Here is a 25,923-nt window from a genome sequence, read left to right on the forward strand (position 1 = left end):
GCTAGGAATGGAATAATATGGTTTGGCTGTGACCCCACCCAAATCTCATCTAAAATTGTAACTCCTACAATTCCCACATGTCATGGGAAAGACCCAGAGGGAAGTCATTGCATCATGGGGGTTGATCTTTCCTCTGCTGTTCTCATAATAGTGAGTGGGTCTCACAAGATCTGATGATTTTGAAAACGGGAGTTTCCCTACACAATCTCTCTTTTTGCCTGCTGCAATCCATGTAAGATGCGACTTGCTTCTCCTTGCCTTCTGCCATGATTGTGAGGCTGACCTCCCCAGCTATTTGGAACTGTGAGTCCATTAAACTTCTTTTTTTAGTAAATTGTCCAGTCTCAGATATGTCTTTGTTAGCAGCATGAAAACAGACTAATACAACCTTTCTAGTCTGGACATGTCAGTCAATTACTCTACTAAATTTGAGCAAATAAAGACAAGTGAAGGAATCTCCCAATGGTTGGCCCTTAAGCATCAAATTCTATGATTGGCTAATTTCTCAATTTTGACATCATAAATCAGAACAATGAAGAGAAATCATGGGGGGTAGATGTGACAATGAAACCAGCCCACTATTGGCTGAAAAATATTAAAGGCACTGATGGGAACATTTAATTAACTAGAGAAATAGGGGAAGACAGCCTGACTGTCATCTGACTTTGCTGTTAGAATCTAAATTATCTACCTAAATTATCGAATTAGTAGATGTATTTACAAGGAATAAGGGCAGTGTTTGTGTGTGTGTGAGGCCGTGCGTGTGTGCAAAGGTACACAGAGCATGCACCAAATTAAGACTCAGTAGCCCCATTTAGAAAGGAGGACCTGAGACTTCTGAGAGGTTTATCACAGGCCTCCATCTCCCTTCTAAGTGGCAGAATTGGAGAGCATCCTGAAGCCAAAAGACATGCCTTTTCCTCCATAACTGGTTACCTACCTTGAGAACTAGAATCTCACATTTTTCACCATAGATCTACTAAGAAATCAGTAACAGTGCATTTCCTCAAATTGACATCGAGCAAAATTTCATCCATCTTCCAACAACCTGTCATTGTTACCCGCCTAAACCTTTTCTTCTTCATAAGGGCAATTTTTATTTTATTACCTCTGGTATGATATTAATTATGAAGACTTTCTTCCAGGGGGCCACCATATTACTCTCTTATTTACCTTCTTATATTAAAAATAGGTGATTTTTCATACCAGATATGGTAAAATCAAAGCTAAGTTAGCTAGAATGGGTGATTCCTCCCACATTGCTACTCTGGAGAATATCGCTATGCACCCTGAAGTGTACAGGGTGTTCATGCCCATGATAGGTGTTTTATTTTTGTTAATGAGGTGGTGAGGTTGAGGTGAAACTCATGACTAAGTAGAGGCAGAAATCTCTGTAAAAACCAAATGTTTATTTAGACTGATGTGAGGACGCCTCAGTCTCTGATCCTCCAAGAACAAATGTGTCATATATAGAAGTAAAATATTGAGACTGGGCGCGATGGCTCATGCCTGTAATCCCAGCCCTTTGGGAGATTGAGGTGGGCAGATCACGAGGTCAGGTGTTTGAGACCATACTGGCCAACATGGTGAAACCTTGTCTCTACTAAAATACAAAAATTAGCTGGGCATGGTGATACTTGCCTATAATCCCAGTTACTGGGGAGACTTAGGCAGGAGAATCGCTTGAACCTGGGAGACAGAGATTGCAGTAAGCCAAGATCGCGCCACTTCAGCCTGGCCACAGAGCTGGACTCAGTCTGGGGAAAAAAAAAAAAAAAAAAAAAAACGATGTGAATGGCTTGCTGTCTCCCGGATGCTAAAAATGACCAAGGAAGTGTATGAGTAGCTGCTGGAAACAAGCCCCTGATACTCGATGTGTGATTGAGAAGACCTTGTAGTTGAGCAAACACCTTTGTTCTTATATTTTTTAACTCATCAAACTTGAACTCAGTCTTTTTCTTTTCCTTCTTTATGGCGCAGATAGTGATATGCAGCACACCATGTGGATTTGAGCAAATGATTTTAAATTTACACCTAAAAACCACTGCAATTTTATGATGAATTGGCCTCCATCTACTTCTGAATTTAAACTTTGCTAAAAGGAAAATCCCTACACTTTCTTAAAATTTAAGATACAATTCCATTAGCAAGAAACGTCAGAGTGACATTTTGAGCAATGATTGCATCAGACAAAAAATTTATTATATATTTGAAATCTATTGGCAACACATTGGAAAACCTTCAAGAGTTAGAAAGCAGCTGTTGCTCTGAAATTTAAAATAATCACATTTTAGATTCTTTCAATTATAGTTAAAAGGATTCTGTAAAGACTGTACCTATAGCCAGTCTGTAGGTAATTTTAATACCAAGTGGTTAATTTTAATACCAAGTGGTTAACTTAAAGATCTTCCTGTATTAATTAGCATTCTTTTTAAAATAAGAAGTCTTAATTAAATTCTCAATTGAGCAAAAGAAACCTTATTCTTTGATCAATGTTACAATATTCTCCAAAGTCACACTCAGATCTCAGTTTCTGTGATGAGTGATTAGGGAAAGGAATGCATTCTCCCACCATTAATACCTTTTGAGCCAATAACCCTAAACTGTTGATCCTTAGCTAAAAAAGTTTTTGGTCTACCCAGAACACAGTTTGCATTCAGACTCAGGCCTCATTTGAAATTCTGGCTCCTAGATTTCTCATCTCCTTGACACTGGGCAATTCCGTTTTCCTTGCATGATAATCCATCCTCTCTTTTTTGTTTGTTCGTTTTGGTTTTGGCTTTTAAATTGTGGTTTGTCTGCAGTCAAGAATTTTCACCGCAAGCTGGGTGCAGTGGCTGGTGTCTGTAATCCCAACATTTTAGGAGGCTCAGCTGGGTGGATCACTTGAGGTCAGAAGTTTGAGACCAACCTGGCCAACATGGTGAAACACTGTGTCTACTATAAGTACAAAAATTAGCTGGGTGTGGTGGTGCACGTGTGTAGGGGGCTGAGGCAGGAGAATCACTTGAGCCCAGGAGGCGGAGGTTGCAGTGAGCCAAGATCATGCCACTGCACTCCAGCCTAGGTTACAGAGAGAGACTCTATCTCAAAAAAAAAAAAAAAAAAAAAAAAAAGAAAGAAAGAAAGAAAAGAAATGTCATTGGCCTTTGACCAATATTTCTCTAGTCCTTATCCAGCCCCAGCCCCTAGTAATCATCATTCTACTCTCTGCTTCAGTGAGTTCAACATTTTTAGATTCCACATATAAGTGACTTGGCTTACTTCACTTAACGTAACGCCTTTCAAGTTCATTCATGTTGTCACAAATGACAGAATTTTCTTTTTTTCTCTAAAGCTGAAGAGTATTCCATTGTGTATATGTAGATACCATATTTTATTTGTTCATCTGTTGATAAACATTTAGGTAGATTCTATTTCTGGGCTAAGGTGAATGGTGTTTATGTAAGTGTAGGATTGCAAATATCTCTTCTACAGATTGATTTTGTTTCCTTTGGCTATATATCTGGTAGTGGGACTGCTTGATCATATGGTAGTTCTATTTTATATTTCTGAAGAATCTCCATTCTATGTTCCATAATGGCTTTACTAATGACATTCTCACCATAAATAAGGTAAGGTAATACATAAGTTAATTAACTTGATTTAGCCATTCCACATTGTGTACATATTTCAAAACATCATATTTTAAAACATTGAAACATCATGTTGTATATTAGAAATATATGTAACTTTTATGTCAATAAAAAAAGCAATGTCATTATCATTCTTTAGTGACAATTCTCCTGAAAAGTCATCTTACTCATAGTTGATGAGTGTGTTTTAAATTACAACGCTCAGGAAGTATGCCTTTAAATCAGTAATCAGTATCTGTCACATGGTTTATTGAGAACAATTTTTAGATTGGACAATAATTTACAAATTTAGGTCTTTCATTTTTAAAATAATTCATGGCTTTAGTTCACGATATTTGGGCCATATTGTTAAATCCTAATCTTGGGAAGGGTGGCTGGATATATGGCAATTTATGTCTTCACTGAATTTCCATACAGAATGCCAGAAGGTACCACAGATAAAACCAATGCTTTAAGGTCAAGCCCAGTTGAGTTTGTATGCAGTTCAAATTCTTACTGGCTGTGTGGTTTTGGGGTAAGATACTTAACCTTTCTCAATTTCTGTTTCTTCAGTTGAAAAGTGGGGATGATGCTTTCAAATTCAAATAATACTAAAAACTAATATTTATTGAATGCTTATCATGTACCACAGATATTGTATCATTTACTCCTAATAATAAATCCAGAGGGTGGCTACTGTTGTCTCCATTTTACAGATATAGGAAGGAGGCACAGAAAGGCAGAGCAGCCAGGCTTCAAAACCAGGCAGAGCTCCAGACCACCTTGCCTCTCAAATGTAAACCTGAAATGCCAGACGATCTTTCCATTTTCCCCAACCAAGTACTGACAATGAGGCTCAAGAGAACTGGCAGAAGATAGAGAATACCTGGAGGGTTTTTCCTTTTTCAATTCAGCCTTTAATAGGCCCTGTTAAATTGGCAGGCGTTTATATTACTGACCAGGTGTCTATTTTCCTGTAACATCAAAAGGTAAAGGCCATTGTTTTCCCTATGAATAAAAGTTGTTACGGTCAGGAAACAAATCATAGAGTTTGTCTACAACCATTTTGATTGTGAAGCTAATTGATTTTGGCTAGTAAAAACTTTATGTCTATAATCAAGTTTCAAAGAATAAAGTGTGTATACCTTCTATAGCATGTATAAAGAGACCAGGAACTATGCAGAGATTGAGGCAAACATTTGAACATATTTGTATTCTTCATATAGTTGTCTCTATAAATTATATGAAATCCATTTTTGTAGACACAGAGTATGAGATCTCTAGGCATAAAAATGCCTAAAATGCAATTGTATATATTATCAGCTACCTGAACTTGTTTTTCTCCTTCCTAATACCATCTCATATTTTTTTTGGCTGAAACTGAGAGACAATACTAAATAATTTTCCTAAAGTATACCCATACAACTAAATGAAATCCATAGTGTAAATCAACCCTCTTCATCATCATGATATTAATGAGGAAGACAGGTTCTGAGCAACCATGTTGACTGGGCTATCTCTGTAGATAATCAAGTCCCTAAGAATGAAGACAGAGTAGAAATGGAGAATGTGAAAATGAAGCAATTATAACACCTTCTATCGATGAGTAAATGAGCAGAAAATCCATAGATGCAGAACAAGAAAATAGCACACTTCCTTCAATAGAACCATGTTAGTGTTGCTTGTTTTTGTATTTGTCTTGTTTTGTTTTGTTTTCCTAACAAGAGAAAGGAGAGGAAATTGAAGAATGATCTGGAAATGTAGGGAGGCTATTGATCACAACTGGAGGTTCAATTTTAACTCATTGTCATGTAACTTAGCTGTTATTCAGGAAATAGGCTGAAAGACACTGGCAGATGAAAATTGTGGAGGCGGGAATGTTCTGAAGTTATCGGTGTAGCCTGGATCATCACTTTTAGCTGGCAAAAAGATGACCATTTCTATGGGAACATTAGCACATGAGTGACCTGACCATTGTAAGTCTCTTTCTTATGGTCCTCTACATCCAGCTCAGGTGATATGTTGATCAATCTGCTTTACCACACCAGGCAAAACAAGTACTGAATTTCAACCAATGGTCACAGATCTCATATTGTCTCCTCCTTGCTGGTACTATTCTTTTCTCCTTGGCTCAACTGTTGCCTTTTAAAACTCTTCACTTAAAGCAGCCACTAGGCTTTTCCTTGGGTACAATGCAGAAGAGGAAAACAATGATAGAAGTGGGTGCTTGTTATTTCAGGTACAGCTGGACAGGTGGGATGGGTGAGGGCAAAGCTACAAGGATGTCAAGAGTAGAAATGGTGACGTATGCCTTTGAAGCTACACAACTCCCTGCACAACCAAGTGAGTGGAGCTTTGAAAGCAATGCTGGTTAAAAAAAAAAAAAAAAAAAAAAAGTAACATAATATCAACTTAGTTAAGGCAAGATTATCTGTGGGGAAGGAAAGGCCTTCAGCCTCTATTTGGCCCTGAGGCTCATTGAGAGAGACCTTTGCTGATACTTCAGTTGGGCTCAGAAAGACTCCTGCCCTCTCCCAGAGATTGGCCAGCAGTCAGTCTCTCTTATTCTGTATTTTCTTACCATCTCTTCCCCTTTTTATCTGCTCTCCTCTGTTGTGCACATGGTCTCTTCCACTATGCCCTTCCCCACAGCCTTTTAAATGTGGAAATAAACAAAACAATAACATGATCAAGAGCTTACTAGTTTCTAGACCAAGTGTGGTGGCTTATACCCGTAAACCCAACACTTTGGGAAGCCAAGACAGGAGACTTGCTTGAGACCAGGAATTTTAGAGACCAGCTTAGGCAACATAGGAAAACCCCCCTCTACAAAAAAAAATTTTTTTAAAATTAGCTGAGTATAGTGATGTACACTTGTAGTTTCAGCTACTCAGGAGGCTGAGGCTAGAGGATCCCTTGAGTCTAGGAGGTCAAGACTGCAACTAGCCACTGCACTCCAGCCTGGACGATAGAGTAAGACCCGGTCTCAAAAAACAAAAACAAAAAAAAAAACTGGTTTCCAATGTAACAACTCCTTTATCTCAGAGTAGATGTACACATAGAATTGGAGGCTATTTTTTTCTTAATTACAATGTCTTAGCTCTTGTGAACTGAGTTTGCTGGTGTGGTTATGTCACTGTGGATAATGATTTTCTTGTTTCTTTACACAATGTTTATCAGCTTTGACTATGCTTCCTGTCCTGAGCGTGCTCCCTGTTTTGTAAAACAACTGGGGAACACTGAGATTTTTCATATAATATCTGTGATGCCAGGCTTCTAAGGGATAAAGAAATACAAAGAACAGTGAGTGGACAGATTGAGTGGGGCTTTAAAAGCAATGCAGAGTAGAAAGATAATAGAATATATACTATGAAGACACACGCAAACGTATGTTTATTGCAGCACTGTTTACAATAGCAAAGACTTAGAACCAATCCAAATGCCCATCGATAATAGACTGGATAAAGACAATGTGCCACATATACAACATGGAATACTATTCGCCCATAAGAAAGGATGATTTCATGTCCTTTACAAGGACATGGATGAAGCTAGAAACCATCATTTCAGTAAGTTAACACAGGAACAGAAAACTAAACACCACGTGTTCTCATTCATAAGTGAGAGTTGAACAGTGAGAACACATGGACACAGGGAGATGATCATCTCCCACTGGGGCCTGTCAGGGGTTGAGGGCAAGGGAAGGGAGAGCATTAGGACAAATACCTAATGCATGAGGGGCTTAAAACCTGGAGGTCAGGTTGGCGGGTACAGCAAACCACCATGGCACACGTATACCTATGTAACAAACCTGCATGTTCTGCACATGTATCCCAGATAAAAATTTTTACTTAAAGTAAAAATTTTTAAAAAAGAAAGATAATAGAATATTAACCTGATTAAGGCAAGATTTGTATGTTTTTAACATATATTCCCCATTAAAGATTACACATGTCCTTCTTAATGTTATTAACTCTGTCATGTATTAAGAGGAACAGAAAGGCATTTCTATTATATGAATTTTTCTTATTCTTTACTTGTAACTTTCAAAAAGAAAAAAAAATAATAAAACAAATACACACTCAGCTCTCCCCAAAATAACCAAAACAAAAACAATCAGTGCAATAATACTTCTCAAAAGATGATAGTGCTGGCCTCATTATCAGAAGGCCTGCCAGCTTCCGTTTATGCACTAGAAGTGCATTTAAAACTTTTATTCCCTGCATCTTGTCTTTAATGTTGTTATAACTTCAATCCACTTCATTGGCATTACCTGCTAGCAACATTCCATCTTCACATTTGGATGAGTGTGAACTTATCAAGGTGATGTATCTGTGATTTTCAGTGGAAATTTTGCTTAAAACTGGGTGCCGATTAGCAGTGACTCGCCTCCTTACCAAAGGAACAGGGTTTGCTGCCTGCTCAGCCACACAGCCCCTTGGGGGGCTTCCTAGGCTGGGATGGGCTGCTGCAGTATCATCACACTTTCTTAGTTATAGCACAGAGGTATAGAGGCAGGAGGAACATACTTGCTGTGCAGTTTTCCTGATACCACACCCCAGGGTAGGTTAGCACTCATGGAAAATCAGTTTAAGATGAGAAACATTTCAAACATTTTTCCTTATTTCGTTTCCCACGCGCAAATAGAATAATGCATTTTAAGTAACAAAGAACCCTTTAACAGCAAAACAAACCCAAAAAGATACTTCTCCTTAAAAGCCACTATCTACTTAGGATATTCTTCTTATATTAAATAAAAATACAAAGAGTAAAGTGTACTTAAAATCTCTCACAAAGATTGGAAATAAAATCTTCAAAAAGTGAATCCGTACAATGGTACATGCCCGGGACGTAACTCATTATTATGGGGAAATGAGAATGATAGCACCATGGTACAGGTGAATCAGGATAAGAACAAGCTAATTGCATTAGGGCAGCTCTCAGAAAACAAGAATTTATTTTTTGTGTGACAAATATGCCTCAGTACAAAGTACACAAATCATATTCTGACTGTTTCAGTGATATGCCAGTTTTATTTCAAGTGAAATAAATGAATTTTTAAAAGGTTATAAAAATGTATATGCTTTTAAAAAATTCTTTCAATAACCTGTTGGGTATCTGGAGTATCCATATATTGGAGGTCTTTGTTCTCATTCTACAAGGAAAATTGCCAAATCCACTCCAGAGTGCCAGGCTTAAAAAGGTGTTAAAGAGAGCCAGCCTGATTCCCTGAATTCCAATTTGGCTCACAATGAAAGGTAGAAAAATTACCTCGACGCATTTCAATGTTGCTTCTCCCATTGCAATAGACCTTATTTAATAGCTTATTACACTCAGAAAACAAAGCATATTCTAAGGAAAGAACTCACAGCTCCTGTCTCTTGACAGAACGGTCTCTTTGAATTCTTTTGTCGATTTCATAGATTTCTAACAAGCAGAGAATTGGTTTTTTTTAATCTGATTTTTTTTATGCCAGCAGCACTATTTCCTCCTCTGTAAGTAGGACAGATTCATGCTAGAAGCAACAATGGATGCTTCCCTGCTGAACTTGAGCATGGCAGATTAAGCTTCAAGCGGGCCGGTAAATACCACCTCCCCACTTAACAAGACTGTTCAGAGCCAGGCATTTGGGGCCATGCTGTATTTGTTCCTGGAACTGCTGGCTGATGAACCACTGCTGTCTGAGGCGGCCAAGCAGCCCTGACTGAGCGAGCTGTGTGAAGACTCGACAGAGGCCTGGCAGGGCTGAGTGGGCATGCCTCATTGCCGGTGCTTCCAGGCAAATTCCTTGCCTCTAAATTGTGCCGGCCTCAGGACAGTTGCCTTGTACAATGCCTGGCAGAAAGTAGGCACTTTCACATGTTTACTGACTATAAAAGAGAAAAATAGGGAGAGAAAAAAATCTGAGTTTAGAGATGCCTTTCAGACCTTACCAGATAAAATGCTGTTATTTCTGGCAAAGTGGTTAGGTGACACTGACATGGAAGAACAGCTAAGAGGTTAAAAAAAAAAAAAAACAGGACGAGCAATGAACAAGCTAATAAAACACATGGAAACAAAATTAGTAGTAGCCAAAATCTTTAATTGATCAATTATATTTCAAAATATCTTTTGTTAGGATAATGACACTTGCAATGTGATGTTTCTAAATGCCTTTTAGAGACCAGTGTGTTCCATAAAGAAAAATACACCTGTATCCAGAATTACAATTTTAAGAACCATTATTTAGATTGCTGTGAGGTATCTTAAAATGCAATTCAATTTGCTCCTTAGATATTGCGTATCAAACTATAAAAGCAGAGCTACATTGTTGGCTTTCTCTTTTTTTTTGGCATGGAAATACAATCGAGAATCTGCCTGTTGATGTCAGAAACAGACCGAATCAAACCATACAAAAGCATGAATGTACTGTTCTCACATTTATGTCATTGATGGCTATTTTACTTGTTTGAATCTTAAATCTTTCACAACCACATGCGTATGTTTGTCATTTATCCCCTTTTCTCAGGTGCAAAGAAGGCTACCAAGGAGTCCGTTGTGATCAATTTCTGCCGAAAACTGATTCCATCTTATCGGATCCAAGTAGGTCAAGCATTTTTCTTCTCTCTAATGCAATATTTAGGCAGCCCTTATTCTATACAGTGGTTGTTAACTCAACTGAAAGCTATATTTCAGTCTTGTGTCTCTGAAAGCTGCTGAAGGCAGAAACTGGTGGCAGATGTTGGTGTTGAAAGCATGCTCAGAGCTGGCTCAGTCTAGGTCTTCTCTGACAGTGAGGCCTGGCCTACCAATTCCACCTTGAACCCCTGCTGGGAACTCCCAGAAACTGGGACCTCCTTAGCTCTCCCTCTACCCAACCACCCAGGACCTCATTTCAAAAACAGGGATCTAGAAAGGTAAAAGAGCTGAAATAATGTTATGGAAACTACAGTGTTAAACTGCTTCTTATGCCTTGGTTGGTAATTTAAACCATATCTTACTAAAGTAAGAAAACATGTGTATAAAATCATGTAAGAAGTTTTCAAAGAAGCTTTAAAAACTCCATTTTCCTTATTTATTTATTTATTAAAGTTTCTTTAATAAAAATAAACTTTGAAAACTCCATTTTTGGCAACACTGTTTGCAGATCAGTAATTACTGTCCTAAGGACAAATTACTTTTTTCTCCATTCATGAAAGAAGACAATTGCGGACTAAAAAATATGGCTAGTCATTATTTTCTGTTTGTATGTGAGTAAAAGTAACCTTTTATACTAAAATGCCCAATTCTGGTCAAATGTGAAATGTTTATCCTTTAAAGAATTCTCTGCTCTTTCAATAGCTGCTGGAATTGAATCATTACTCAAAAAAGGGGATTTTTATTGAATCAGCAATTTAGTGAGGATAATAATAGGCATTTTGCAATTGTAAAGGCAAAGTTATGGCTTTCTGAATATCATACATACTGAATATACGTAACATAAACTTCAGCAAAATATTTTGTACTGACTACAGACAGAGGTCGCCCTGCCTGTGTTTGTTCATTTTGCCGCATAATGAACATGTCTCGCCATCTTCCACTATCTTTACAAAATGCATATTTTCATTTCCCCCCTGAATTTTTAGCTACATTTGCTTAAGTAACTGCAAAGTTATTTGAAAGAAAAAGGTTTTGTTTCATTTAATTTAAAATTCTATTTTATCTTGACAAAGCAACCCACCATACAGCAATTACTCTTTCTTTGCAAATTTAGCTTTCCTTGAGAAAAGTGAAGGTTGCCACAGGGATATCTCTATTTCCTGAAAGGTGAGGCACGGTTCTCTAGGAATTACCCAGAAAGGATGGTGTTACTGGAGTTTTTGGTATCTTATTTATGAAGTGATTTGGTCCGCTTGCTAAGATGTTATCTGAAAGGGTATTCATGGTTACGGTGTTAGATATATATTTGGCATATTAGGAATCTTGCATAAAATAATGGGCTTGCTGATTCCTTTCTCTTTCTCTTTCTCTTTGATTCCCACTTTTCCTAATGTATCTAATTTTCCTCTTTGTTTTTCCTTCTCTTTTCTTTTTTATCCCTTTTCTATTTATCTTTCTTCATCATTTTGTTTCCTTTAATACTTTTTCCCTCCCTCCCTCCCTCCCTCCCTCCCTTCCCTCCCTCCTTCCCTCCCTTTTTCCCTCCTTCCTCCCTTTTTCCCTCCTTCCTCCCTTTTTCCCTCCTTCCTCCCTTCCTTCCTCTTTTCCTTCCTCCCTCCCTTCCTTCCTCTTTTCTTTCCTCCCTCCCTCCTTCCCTTCTTTCCTTCTTTCCACCTTTGCCTTCTTTTCATACATGGCTGTGGAATAGCTATTGAGTAAGGCTCCAAAGGGCAAGGCCTTGCATATGGTACAAAGTGGGTAAAAAACTCTTTAAATAATATAATCAAATTTTAGCATCCATTTAGATATCATAGTTCATCATTGCAAGAGTGGAGGATGGGTCCACCATAATGACTGTTCTCTCCTCATAGAACAAAATGATCCCATGGTTACAGTCACTATCTCTGAAAACGTATTTCTATTTCTATTACATTACTATTAAAATTATAGCTGTGTGAGCCAGGCACGGTGGCTCATGCCTATAATTACAGCACTTTGGGAGGCAAAGATTCTTGAGGTCAGGAGGGTTCGAGACCAGCCTGGCCAACATAGTGAAACCCCGTATCTACCAAAAATACAAAAATTAGCTAGGTGTCGTGGTAGGTGCTTGTAGTCTCAGCTACCTCGGGAAGCTGAGGCAAGATAATTGCTTAAACCCAGGAGGCAAGGTTGCAGTGAGCTGAGGACAAGACACTGTACTCCAGCCTGGGTGACAAAGCAAGACTCTATTTAAAAAAAAAAAAAAGAAAGAAAGAAAAAAGAGAAGAAAAGTATAGCTCTCTGAAGTGTTTCTATTAAGTGAAATTGCAAGAGAGAAAATTATTTTTATATAAAATTGCAAAAGGAACATACTTTGGCCCAAATGTAGAAAAGAAATATACTAAAATGTTGAAAGGATATGGAATTTTATGAAATTGTTTTCCTATTTCTCCAGTTTTCTATAAAATGGTATATTTTTTTGAGTAAAAATGCCAGAATTCCTTGAAATTTTTTAAAAAAGAATAAGCACTGAGAACCCGTGGATGAGTCCCTGAGACAAAAGCATTATGTCTTCCATTCATCCATGCACACATGCATTTCCTTAGGTAATTGTTAATTCATTTCATCAGTATTTTCTGAGCATCCACCAAAAGCCACCTAATCGGTCAGGTTCTGTTAATACAAAGGTGTGCAAACAGGATTTAGACTCTGAGGATCCCACAGATTAGTGAGGGAGAAAAACATGTGGATATATAAACATGGGGATAAATTTGGTATAACATTTACCCCTTTCTGACCTCAGCGTATTTGATTTGGCTCCCAGGCCTCAGCAATGTTAACTGGGATTATAGGCGTGAGCCACTGTGCTCAGCTCACACAGTTGTAATTTTAATAGCAATTTAATGGAAGTAGAAATGGGTTTTCAGGGACAGTGACTGTAACCATGGGATCCTTTTGTTCTATGAGGAGCGAACAGACATTATGGTGGACCCATCCTCCACTCTTGCAGGGATGAACTATGATATCTAAATGGATGATTTCACCTGAGCAATGGTGAAATGCTTATACCTATAAGCATTATTGTTAATATAGATCGACAGAGTCAATGCCAGATGATGTCAGCCCACTTCCCATATTCATCACTATAATCATTACTAATATGTGCTTAAATGATACAGGTGCCAGGCACCGTGCCAAAAGCTTTACATGGATTATTTTAGTAAGCCCCCCAATCACAGTTTAGTAAGGAGAGTGCTGACAATTGCCCACATTTTATAGATGAGGAAATTAGACCTCAGGGATGCTAAGTAAACTTGCTCAAGGTCATACAGCTAGTTAATGCTAGAGTTTAACTTCCATTCCAAATGACTCTAGGCCCTGAGCTCCCAACTGCAGGGCGCCTTCCTCCCTCCCCTACAAGCCTCCCTTCTCTAGTTATTTTCAACGGGACATTTATCACTCTAAATTCCATTGACTGAAACTCAATGACCTGCGGCAAACATTATTCTAAGGAACAATATTTGCACAATTTTCATATCTTAATGCAGCAACTTGAGCTTCCATAGAGATTTAAATCCCTAATGAAATTTCCTTGTCAAAATTCTTGCTGAAGGATTGTTTAATTTGCTGCTCATGATATCTTCAGAATGACTCTAGGCTCGGGAAATAAGCTTCCATTCAGTACTCTCCCCTCCGTTTTTCTTCTTGTCTCCTCTCTTCTCTCCATTCCTTCTTCCTTCCTTTCTCTCTCTCTCTCTTGTCTGTCCAATGCATACTTTTGCTGAGTGAAATCCCCATTAACAGGGGGTGAGAATCCCCTGCTCTTTTCTTCTCTCCCAGGCAATGCAAAGTTGGTCAGAAATGTGTACCTTTTACACTAAATTTTAAAAATAAAATAAAATCTTTTTTTTTTTTTTTTTTTTGAGACGGAGTTTCGCTCTTGTTACCCATGCTGGAGTAACGAGAGCAATGGCGCGATCTCGGCTCACCGCAACCTCCGCCTCCTGGGTTCAGGCAATTCTCCTGCCTCAGCCTCCTGAGTAGCTGGGATTACAGGCACATGCCACTATGCCCAGCTAATTTTTTGTATTTTTAGTAGAGATAGGGTTTCACCATGTTGACCAGGATGGTCTCCATCTCTTGACCTTGTGATCCACCCACCTTGGCCTCCCAAAGTGCTGGGATTACAGGCGTGAGCCACCGCGCCCGGCCATAAAATAAAATCTTAAATGACCTATATTTAGGAAAATGATGCAAAGATGTCACTGTGAGAGCCTTAAAGGCTTAAATGACTATTTCAAAAACTCATCACCTCTGCTTTCTTTTCAATTCCAAGAACCTAGAGCTAACTCCATTCAGGAACACATTTACATATGAGGATCAATCTTATAAAGTGCTTCAATGACAGTTTTTATAAAAATATCTAATGCACCAATCTGTCAGATTGATCAAACCCTCCTATGGATTCAATGTACCTCAAGTTGCATCCACATCATGAGGCTGAATAGCAAGCAGGGGTTCAGAAGGTACGTAGTGAGTGACTCAGACTTTGGTCAGAGTCAAGAGGAAGTGACCTTCTGTGGAGCAGCCAGCATCAGCTAATGTAGCATTTTTGAAGGACATATTTCTGCCCCCTGCCTCCTATGCTACCAGTGCACCCAGGGATGGCAGCAGTAAGCTTCCCAGAAGCTGAGTTGTAGACCCCTGCCCTGGTCTTCCTTCCTTACTACCCATTCTCACCCAGTGCAGTTACCATCCCCAGCCTTGAAGCAGAGTTAGATGGAGCTGAACTATGTGTTGGTCAGAACTATGAGCCAGCCAAGGATTTTCTGCATCTCCTCTCTCATGATCACGTGCCAAGCTGAGTTCTCTTCAAGATGCTGACATAATCACCGGCCGATGGAAGCGTGGGGGCTGCTGCAGAGAATAGACTCAGAACAGAATCAAAGAATGGGGTCAGGTAGAGAAGACGCCCATTGGAAGCAAGGGCGCGCCTCCTCACACACAGCTGGAGGCAGCCATTTCTACACTGACCTATGCCTTTCTCTACCTGTCAGAATCCAGTACTTAGCATCTTCCTGGCTGTGACAGCAGGCTTGAGCCTGCTTAGCATCTTCCTGGCTGTGACAGTAGGCTTGAGTCTGCAGGCTCAAGCTCTGGCAAGCACTGTATAGAGCTTAAACTCTTGGAGTAATCTAGCCCTTCCATGGAAGGAAGGAGCATCACTTCCATCACATATCCATATGTACTGATTTACATTCCTACTCTGTTTCTTTGCATCTTGGAAGCAGGCTCTGTTCTCATAGCACCTGGAACGATGCTAGGACCCTGGTCTGGATGTGATTCAGGGGAAGACTAGTGAAGAAGATGATATTAGTTTAGACTTCCCATCAGCCCAAACTGGACTTGTGTGCCTCGGCTTTCCAGGAAGAACCACTTCAAAAGTCCATAAAGAAAAGAAAAGAACAATCTTCTAGAGAGTGTGGTTCTAGGCCAAGAGAGGGCATCAGGTAGGAAAATAAATTCATAAACACAGCCCTACTTCCAAAGGTCTTCAGAGACAATCAAATCATGTCCAAGCTTGGTCTCCCTCCTCATGTTGCCAGGGATTGTCACTCCCAGGGCCTAGACCATCAGGTTCAGAGCAAAGTGGTGCTACTTTGACATATGTGTCACAGTGAAGGAAGAAACATTGAGAACAGCATGGAAAAGCCAATGTAGGGCCAGGAGCCTGGGCAGACATTTGTGAAGCATATACAAGGAGATTTTCCTGAAGATTATTAACAGGAAGTTTTCCCCCAAAAGACCTATGTTTTGTACTCTTGCCTTTCTCAGTTGTATTTAATATTTAGGAACATGTGTTTTGTGTGTCAACAATTAGGTGATAGGGTGAAACAGAAGGTGCTCTGAATTGGAAGTGAAAGCGTTTTGATTCTGATTCTGTGACCACCTGATCTGCGTGGTGTGGCCTTTGGCAAATCATAGTTTATTTGGACCTTGGTTTCTCCAAGAGTTTAAGCTCTATACAGTGCTTTCCAGAGCTTGAAACCAAGGTTCATCTGTAGAACAATTCCGTAGGCATTCTGCTTAAAGAAAGTGACAGCCGTCAGTAGAGCAGGCTGTCCTTGCAAGCCATTCAGAAAGGGAGTTCAGTGTACCACGAAAATAGTGTATTTCTTCACTCACTCATTCATTCATTTCCCCAGTTAATTAAGTACATATAACATACACCCTGCTTTGGATCCAAACAGCAAGAATCACAGATCCTATTGTCTTAATCCATTTGGGTTACTATGGCAAAATACCATTAACTAGGTGACTTATGAACAACAGAACTTTATTTCTCACTTGTGTGAATGTTAGGAAGTCAATATCAAGGTGCTGGCAGATTCAGTGTTCACTGTGAGCAGTTTTCTCATAGAGGGTGCATTCTCTGTGTCCTTACATTGCGGAAGGCATGAGACAGCTCTCCGGGCCTCTTTTGTTAGGACTTGAATCCTATTCATGAGGATTTTTTCCTCCTGACCCAGCACCTCCCAGAGGCCTAGCCTCTAACTAACACCACATTAAGGATTAGGTTTCTACATAAGAATTTTGGTGGGACATAAACATTCAGACCATGGCATCTACCATCAGTAAACTCACAGTGTAGTTAACTGTGTTTATTGGCATTGACTTTCAGACTACAAAGGATGTGATGTCTGCAAGATATTGAAATGTTTTCTTCCTTCATTCATTCAAAATCTTATTAATAGTTTTGACATTGGACAAGTTGTATAACATTAATAAACCCTGGCTTTCTTCTTTATAAATTAAGATACTCTAATCTGTAACATATATAGCTGTTGTTAAGATGAAATAAAATACTCCAGAGCATGTTATGCTTGCGACATTGTGAGAGCTCCATAAATATTATCATCATTATTATTTTTGTTGTTTTAACTATCATCTTGATTATTACGCAGTGTACAAGGCACTGAGACAGGTGCTTCCAGGGATTAAAAGTCATGCAGCCTATTACCTGGCCTCGAGTATCTCCAGTTGTACCAAGGAAGTAAAAATGCACAAAGAAGTACAAATAAGGACACGCACTAAAGACACGATTGCTAAGAACATATAAAAATGGAGGGGCGATAAAAGTTCACCTAAAGTGAAAAGAGAGATCTGGGTTACACAGGAAAGGATTTCTCTAGGAGAGAAGATGCAGTGAGCTATTCACACAGGGTGTGTATCCCCAAACTGTTGTACAAGCTGCACACTGCCCAACTTCACTGGTATCATTTATACTAAAGTGTGAAGGGCCTTCTGTGGAGAAGGGCAACATGGTCCTGGGAAGGACATTTCCATGAATAAATTAGATAGAGAAAAAGCAGATTCTTGAGGACACAAAGCAGAAACTAATTACCACTTTCCCTTGGTCTATTAATCCATGCTGAAGGAAGTGTGTATCTTCCAGACTGGGGTCTGCTGGGAATACTTAAATCTGCTAAGCTACTCTGCCTTCCAGGAGCCATAAAAACTATGTTAGCAGAATGGATTTATATATAAAATTTGTTACTCTTACTACAGTCTTTCTGGCTTGGCATGAGAAGGCGTAAGAGAGAATTATCTGATTTTGACCACGTCACCATGAATCTCACAAAACCCATTAATTCAATCAGGTTGTGGCATTTTTATATATTTGATTGCTAATATCTTCAAGTCTTCAATTTTAGATTGTATAAACACCAATCTTTTATCAATCATGCGTGCAAACATATGATTTCTAGATACTATAAAAATAATTTCACTTACAAGAAAGGAAAAATTTCCCGTGGGTACGTGATTCAGAGATAACAACCGATAATTATTTTGTGCATACTACTCCAAATCTTTTATACTTTTTCTGTGGCATACATATGTATTTATTTTATTGGTTTGTTTTTTAGAGGCAGGGTCTTGCTTGTCACCCAGGCTAGGGTGCAATGGCATGATCTTGGCTCCCTGCAGCCTCAACTTTCTGGGCTTAAGTGATTCTCTTGCCTCAGCCTCTCAAGTAACTGGGACTACAAGTGCCTGCCACCACACTTGGCTACTTTTTAAAAAAAATAAATTTATAAAGACAGGGTATTGCTATGTTGCCCAGGCTGGTCTTGAACTCCTGGCCTCAGGAGATCCTCTCATCTCAGCCTCTCAAAGTGCTGGGATTACAGCCTTGAGCCACAGTGCCAGACTTGTATTTGCTTTTAACCATTACATTGAAAAGCGGGCCTCATAGGGCCAGTGGGAAGCACAAGTGCCCTTGCCTCTCCCAGCACCAGTGTTTGGGTCTGTGTGCCCAGCTTGCTAACCGCAGTTTTTCCTGTTGGCCCTGGCTCACTGGGGGTCCACTCTACCCAGGAAGTTGGATTGTTCTTCTGCCCTCCCAGGGGAACTGTTGGGCGGGTCTGAAGACAGCTTCCAGCTGGTTCTCAGTTCTACTGTGTGGCCCACAGCTAGTCCACAGGACATGTTCACTGCATTGTCTCAATGTGTCCTGGGACAGCTGGTTATTCAGAAGCCTCTGTCAACAGACTGTCAGGATCAAAGATGACACTTCCTCTCTCTCATCTCTCTTTTGTTCTTTTTATATTTTCAAAGTCAGAGAGGGAGATCAAGTGTTATGGAATGGTTCTAGATTACCTAATTATTTCCTTTATAAATTCCACGTGCGGTGATTTGTCTCATACTTCATTATCTATTATTCATTATATTGACACCTTAATCAAATCTGAGATACAAGAAATTAAATATTCATCTATTTTTACACAATATACTCATTTGCCTTACAAAATTAGGGTTGGCTGGGTGCTCACGCCTGTCGTATGAGCACTTTGGGAAGTCAAGGTGTGAGTATTACTTGAGCCCATGAGTTGGATGTCAGCCCGAGCAACATAGGGAGACTTTGTTTCCCGGAAAAAAAAAAAAAAAAAAAAAGTTAGCCAGCCATGGCTGTGTGCATCTGTAGTCCCAGCCACTTGGGAAGCTGAAACTGGAGGATCGCTTAAGTTCAGGAGTTCAAGGCTGCAGTGAGTTGTGATTGTGCCACTGCACTCCAGCCTGGGTGACGTAGTGAGATCCTGTCTCAATTAAAAAAAAAAAAAGAAGAACACCACCAGGATTATACTATCCATATTTCATAGCGTCTACTTCATGCTCAATATATTGTGAGCTTTTTACCACAGCATTTTTATAATTTTATATTCTTTTAAACTGTTGTTTTAAAGGTTCTACTATTATAAGTACTTAACAAAAATTATTTTACCAGTCATCCATGAAGGGCCATTTAGAGAGTTTCCAATTTTGCCTGATTACAGCGATTGACAAGTGTTATGCAATAGGTCTCTGTACCTTGATATCAAAATGATTTCTTGGGGATAAATTCCTAGCTTTTGATACATTTTGATAACTTTTTCTCCAGAAATATTATATCAATTTACAGTTCCATGAGTGAAAAGTAAAATGGATTTTACTTGTTTCTTTACCAACATTGAATAGTATTGTTTTAATTGCTAATTGTGCAGGGAAAATTTATACCACTAATATTTTATATTGCACCTTGACTACCAGCAATATTGAATGCTTTTTTCATTTGTGTGTTGGTTAGTTTCATTTCTACCTTTATGAATTTTTAATTATTTTCCTTTGCTCACTTTGAAATACTATATTTGTCTTATTTAAAAGAGTTTTTTATTTTGATAATAATAAAACTATTCACTATCATACAATTTTCCAGATTGCTCTTTGATTTATTATTTATAATATTTTTTAAAGCATACAAAAGTTTTGCTTTTATAGAGTCAAATCTATTTAGTTATTTTAGAAAAATAGTTCATGTGGGCTAATGCTAGCCTTAGCCTAAGAATAAAATGAATTAATAGTAATTAAGCTATTCAATTTTATTATATTTCTTCTGAAATGCATGATAGTATGTAGTTTTATATTAAGAGTAATTTGTTTAAAAATACATTAATTTTTCCAACAGAATTTATTGAATAATCTGACATTTCTTGATGATTCACAAAGATAAATTAATTATATAATCTCTAATTACACATATTTGGTGCTGTTTATGGACTTTCTACTCTGCAGAGAGAGGTACTACTATGAGAATATTTAATTTTAAGAGAATTGTGGTTTACATTTGGTTATATTATTTCCTCAGTTAAAAATATATAATTGGTTAAATATGTTTCAACCCTATATTGATTTGAATTTGATTGCATATGCGTTTTAGAATAATATCTTATGCTTTGAAAAACAACCGCTGTATGATATTATATACATTGTAGGATTCAAAGCAGTATGTGTGGTATGACTAGGGTGTCCATATAACTTATCATCTAAACTAGGATACTTGGAGACTGAAAAGCAGAGCTATGAATAATTATACTGGAATAAAAAATCTGAGGCAAAACTATACATTTACCCAAATTTGTAACATAAACATGTATATACTTAACTATATTGGCTTAAAAAAAAAAAAAACTTGAAGCAATTCATTATAAAATTTGGTAGGATTGAACAGTTTTTTCAGTGTCTTTTGTATAGTCTCCCAATTTTCTGCAACACATTTGTATTTATTATTATATTTCTTTTTAATTATTATTTTACATTTAATAAATATTAAAAGAATGACAATAACAACAAATGCTTTCTTGATGATTACTGCCAGGCACTGATCTAAGCATTTTACAAATAATCCTCACACAGTTTTGTAAGGTAGTTTAAATTAATTCCCACTATAATGTATGGAAACAGAAAAATAAATAAAATAAATAAATAAAGAGAAAATAAAATAAATAAAATAATTTGTCCAAGGAGACACGCTTCGTAAATGGAAGTGCTGAAATTTTAAACCCACTTGGTATACAGCTTAAAAAAATAGAACATGAAGAAGCATTACTAACATCGAGAGAATTCCCATAGCGTTCTAATTATGATTCCTCACATTGCTTCTCTTCCTTTGAGCATCATTATTTTTGATGTGACTTTTCATACTGTTCTGCTGTATTAGGATTTGTGGTGTCTTCTAACAAATTGTAATATGGGTTCCCGTGTAAAACTTGTGGGCTTGGAGGGAGGAGGGTTTTATTTAGTTTTCTTCACAGTTGCGACTTTAGTTTCAGGCAGAGTAGGGAAGGCTTTGCTCAAAGCCACCTTGCTCAGACGTGCCCTGAGGTGATGTTCTGTGTTCATCTGGTAAGCAGGAATTTGCTGTTTGGAGACCTCCACTCTGCTCATACCATGACTCCCCAGAGAGACAGTCCTAGCAGTGTTTTTGGTCTCTGCTTATAGGGCACCTACAGCTAATGTTAGTAGTCATCTCGTGGCCATGGCTACTGGCTCAAGAAGGTGTAAAGTCCAGGACAGGTGCCTAAGTTTCACCACTCTCTGCCACCCCCCGCCGCCTCCCTTTGCTCTCATCCTCTCCATTTGAGCAATCTTAATAGGGTTCTTATTGCTCCTATAAGGTGTTTGGAACCTGGTCTGCTCATCTCTCCATACAGTTTAATTTTATATACGAGTACCGTTTAATTTTATATATAAGTTTTTGTAGTGTATTTCTGCCTTCACTATATTTGCCTTATCACTTATATATGAGGATGGTGCCTCCTTCCGAGATTTATCTATTGATGTAGCTCCCCCTCCACATCCTATATTCATAATTTGTTTATTTTTCCATGGAAAGCATATGAGGGAACAGTCTTTTGTGAGTATTCCAATGGCCTTTTTAACTAGAAGTTTCCAAAGGGTTCACTTTTGAGTAAGTAGAAGGAAGCATTAAAAAAAAATGGAAAATGTGGCCAAGAATACTTGAAGATTAAAAGTAAAGAAACAATAACCACGAAACACAATTAGCCCTCAATCAAAAGGGTCCAGCACATTGGAGATTACTTTCATTCTTCCACCCATAGCTTTTTGTGCTTCTTTCTCATAGTCCACTTTGGATAAATTTCAGTCACATCTAATAACATGACATGTATCACTAACTAGACATAACCACTTTCTGCAAAATTCAGGAAAAAAAAAAACCATAATCACTTTCAACTCTGTTAAATAGACTTTCCTAAATGAATGTATTTATTTCTATTATATGCCCAAGAGCTAATTTTGAAGAAAAATGGCAGAATTACCTCTTTCTTTTGATGGTGTTTTACATGATACAGATACTAGGAGATGACCAACATGGTGCTGTACCAAGCCCCACACCCACTGTCCTTCTTTTCCTGAGAGAGCTATTTTAACAGAATATTATAGAGCAATTTCACCAATGTGTGACTGACATGAAGTGGAATGGTTTGAGCTATTGCCGTCTTTATTTCTAATTTGGTACTACCAGCATTTCAGTTTTTAATATAGTTTTAATAAATTGGACACATGAATTATAAATAGTATTTCATAATGTGGATTAAGAATGTGAGCAGAGAGATGCAGAAAAACTGACTACATTGTTGACAGTAATCAGAGACACAGGGTTCTGAATTTTCTTTTAAGAAAAGCATCTCCTTAGGTCCTCGTGGGCACATGTTTCAAGTTTCAATAGAGGTTTTCATGGAATGAGGACTTAACTACACCAAATTTTGTGCTAGGCCGCTGTCTACACTTCCTTATTTATTATTCCTGAGTTATAGTAATTTTATGGTGGAGGCAACAGACATTCAGATAAATTAACCTACAAAAATAATTGATTTGTAAGCATTTGAAATCGAATCCTCTGAGTCTATACTTTATCCTTCATAGTGCTTTTTGATATGGACCAACCCAATTTTCTTGCACTAGAAAACTTTTTAACATTTAATTTACTTTATTTTTTCATGAGTGGTCAAGAGGAAAACATTCTCCATCATTTATTGAAATTAGTATCTTCATTAAGCGCCGTGACTAGTGGTTTAATTAAAAATGTAACTTGAAATAGGTCAAAAGATGGATGCATAATTAGTACAGTCTGGTGTAAAATGATTGCATTACGCAAAGCAGTCCAAGGTACATAACCTAATTCTTATACATGATAGGCACTTGACAAAACTGTGAACAATTAAAATGAATTTGTTAATGATTTGTTTTATATGTGGATAAATTTTTGAGAACCAGCACTGGATTTTTCTGAATTTCTGGCTCCCCTAACTTTTTTAAGTCTTTCTTTATGAATAGGTTGTCACTGTTCAATTATATTGGTTGGTGTCTCCATGGCTCCATTTTCTTTGGAATCTTGAAAACTTCAACCCCTTCAGGAAAGATTTGTTTGAGAATTAAGGTGGAATTGATCTGGCAGATAAACATTTGATTCCCACTGTGTTTTAAACCATGAGGAGGTTATCAAATTTTCAGTTTTTCCTGATTTCTTATCTTCACAGAAAAGTTCTGTGATTATACCTGCAGGACATTTTTAAATATTGAGCATAACCCACTTTAGTCAGCCAGGAACACATTCCAGACCCAACAGGAGTGTTTTGTGGATAATCTGTTAATGGTGTTCCGTAATTAAGAGTAAGCAATGAGGAATTTATAAATCAAATAAACATTCCTATAGTGTAAGCCTGTTCAGCTACAGGTAACATTTATTAACAACCTATTCTAGTTCATGCAAGAAACCGTGCCAGGTACATGCAGAAATGTTCTGTCATTTAACTCTTACAAGATAAAGTAGCTATGACTATCCTCATTTTTGAGTTATGCAGGTAAGACTAGAAAAGTAAAACGTAGATGAAGAAAATCATCAAGACTTACTGTAAGATATAAGAAGAACTAAGTTGAGAGATATAGCATGCCTTACCATTTTACCATTTTTGTAAAATGGCATTGTTCCTTAAGTATCCATCACTGTAGTTCCAAATACAATCCTCAGACTATGTCTTAAATGTTTTTCTTAGCTTTTCTTTGTTTGGTTTTTGTGTGTCTCATTATGGAACTTAATCAGAAGCTTGTTGAGGACAAGGACCATGCTGGATTTGGTTGCCACGACATTTTAAGTGCCTTACATGCTTCCATTACATCAGACACTCAAGTGATTTTGACTGAACGAGTCAAAGAGAGACTTGTTCAAGGTAACATGTTTTACCAGCTCCCATTTTAAATGTGGTTTTAGAACATCCACTTTAAAACTTATTTAGTATTCACCCAATGCCTATGACTTTGCTAAGTATTATGGATAATTAATATAGAAACAGTATATGTTATTTTATTTTTAAATCCTATTTTAATTGAATTCAATTTTTAGGATAGTAATACATTCCCAGTATCAAACAGCATAAAAAGGTTTACAATAAAAAATCTTCTTCCTTTATCCCCCATTCACCCAGTTTCTCTCTAATAGGCAATCAATGCTGTTAATTCCTTGTAAATCTTTATAAAGCTATTGTGTAAATGTATAAGTACAATGAACAAAAAATCGCTTGTCTCTTTTTTTATGTTACAGCTCATAATACATATTGTTCCACATCTTGCTGTTTCATCTAGCAACGATCTAGCTTTTTCATCTAAAATGATCAAGATCATTTTATTTCAGTTCATCTAGAACATTCTAACTTTTTTTATGATTGGATATAATTCCATTCATTGCATATAGCATAATAGGACTGCTGTGGTCTGAATGTTTGTATTCCCACCAAAAATTCTTACCTTGAAACATAATTCTCAATGTGATGACATTAGGAGGTAGATTAGATAATCAGAGTGAAGTCTTCATGAGTGAGATTAATGCCTTTAAAGAGACCCCAGAGCTGCCTAGCTTCTTCTACCATGTGAGGGTACAGCAAAAAGATACAGAATAAGTGCAAGGGCCGTTACCTGCCAGCACTTTGATCTTGGACGTCCCAGGCTTTAGAACCATAATAAATAGATTGCTGTTATTTATAAACTACCCAATTTATGATATTTTGTTACAGCAATCCAGAGGGACTCAGAAAACAATGTAATAGCCCATCTGTGAATTTACATTTAGATTATTTGCTGTTTAAATTATGCTACTTTAAGTAGTATGTAGAATAAATTTCTAAAGTGGAAAATTAGGGTGAAATATATGTACCTTTATAGATCTTTAGGTTTTTCTCATTGGCATCCCTAGAATGGTGTCAATTTAAAATCTTAAACCTTCTGTTTTCCAAAGTCTCGGTGACATGACGGTTTGTTTAATGAAACTATATTTGTCTATGTTTAATCTTAGAAGTGAAGAGCGCTAACTTATGTATTTTTAAATTTCTTTTTATGAGTGACATGAAAATATCTTCTTATATTTAAAAGTTATTTATATTTTTTTTCTGTGAAGTTTCTTAATATTCCTCCCCAGTGTATAATTCAGTTATTGGTCATTTTTCTTACTGATTTGTAGGAGCTATTTTTATTTAAGGAAAATTAGGACTTTGATTATGACATGAGATTGAAATAGGGTTTTCTTTTGCTCATTGCGTTTTGTCTTTGACTAAGATAATTCAAGCAAAACAGGAAACTTCTTTTTCCTTTTTTTTTCCACTCATTCTTTTCTCTTTCCCTCCTTCTTTTTTTCTCTTTGTTTCTTTGTTTTTCCTCCCTTCTTTATTTCTTTCTTTTATTCTTTTTAGAATAAATGATGTTTATTATTATAACTATTGGGTTTGGTTTAATACTTTAAAAAGTTCCTTCTCACTCCAAATTTATTCACTGATTTTTCTATCTAAAAATTGTAGGAATGTAATCATTTCAGTATTTTATCCTT

General features: G+C 37.5%; 1 protein-coding gene across 7 annotated transcripts in view; it reads left to right on the forward strand.

Moving 5' to 3' along the window:
* NRG3 (neuregulin 3) overlaps window positions 1-25,923 on the forward strand; it is a 1,107,214-nt gene that overhangs the window by 844,741 nt on the left and 236,550 nt on the right. For all 7 annotated transcript variants that reach the window (XM_032259171.1, XM_032259175.1, XM_032259173.1 and 4 more), the window contains exon 3: window positions 10,123-10,196. In XM_032259171.1, the coding sequence (XP_032115062.1) occupies window positions 10,123-10,196 (74 nt within the window). The remainder of the gene's footprint in view (window positions 1-10,122; window positions 10,197-25,923) is intronic.

This window comes from Sapajus apella, unplaced genomic scaffold (genome assembly GCF_009761245.1).
Source record: "Sapajus apella isolate SASKATOON/1434 unplaced genomic scaffold, GSC_monkey_1.0 scaffold107, whole genome shotgun sequence".
In the NCBI taxonomy this organism is placed as follows: Eukaryota; Metazoa; Chordata; class Mammalia; order Primates; family Cebidae; genus Sapajus; species Sapajus apella.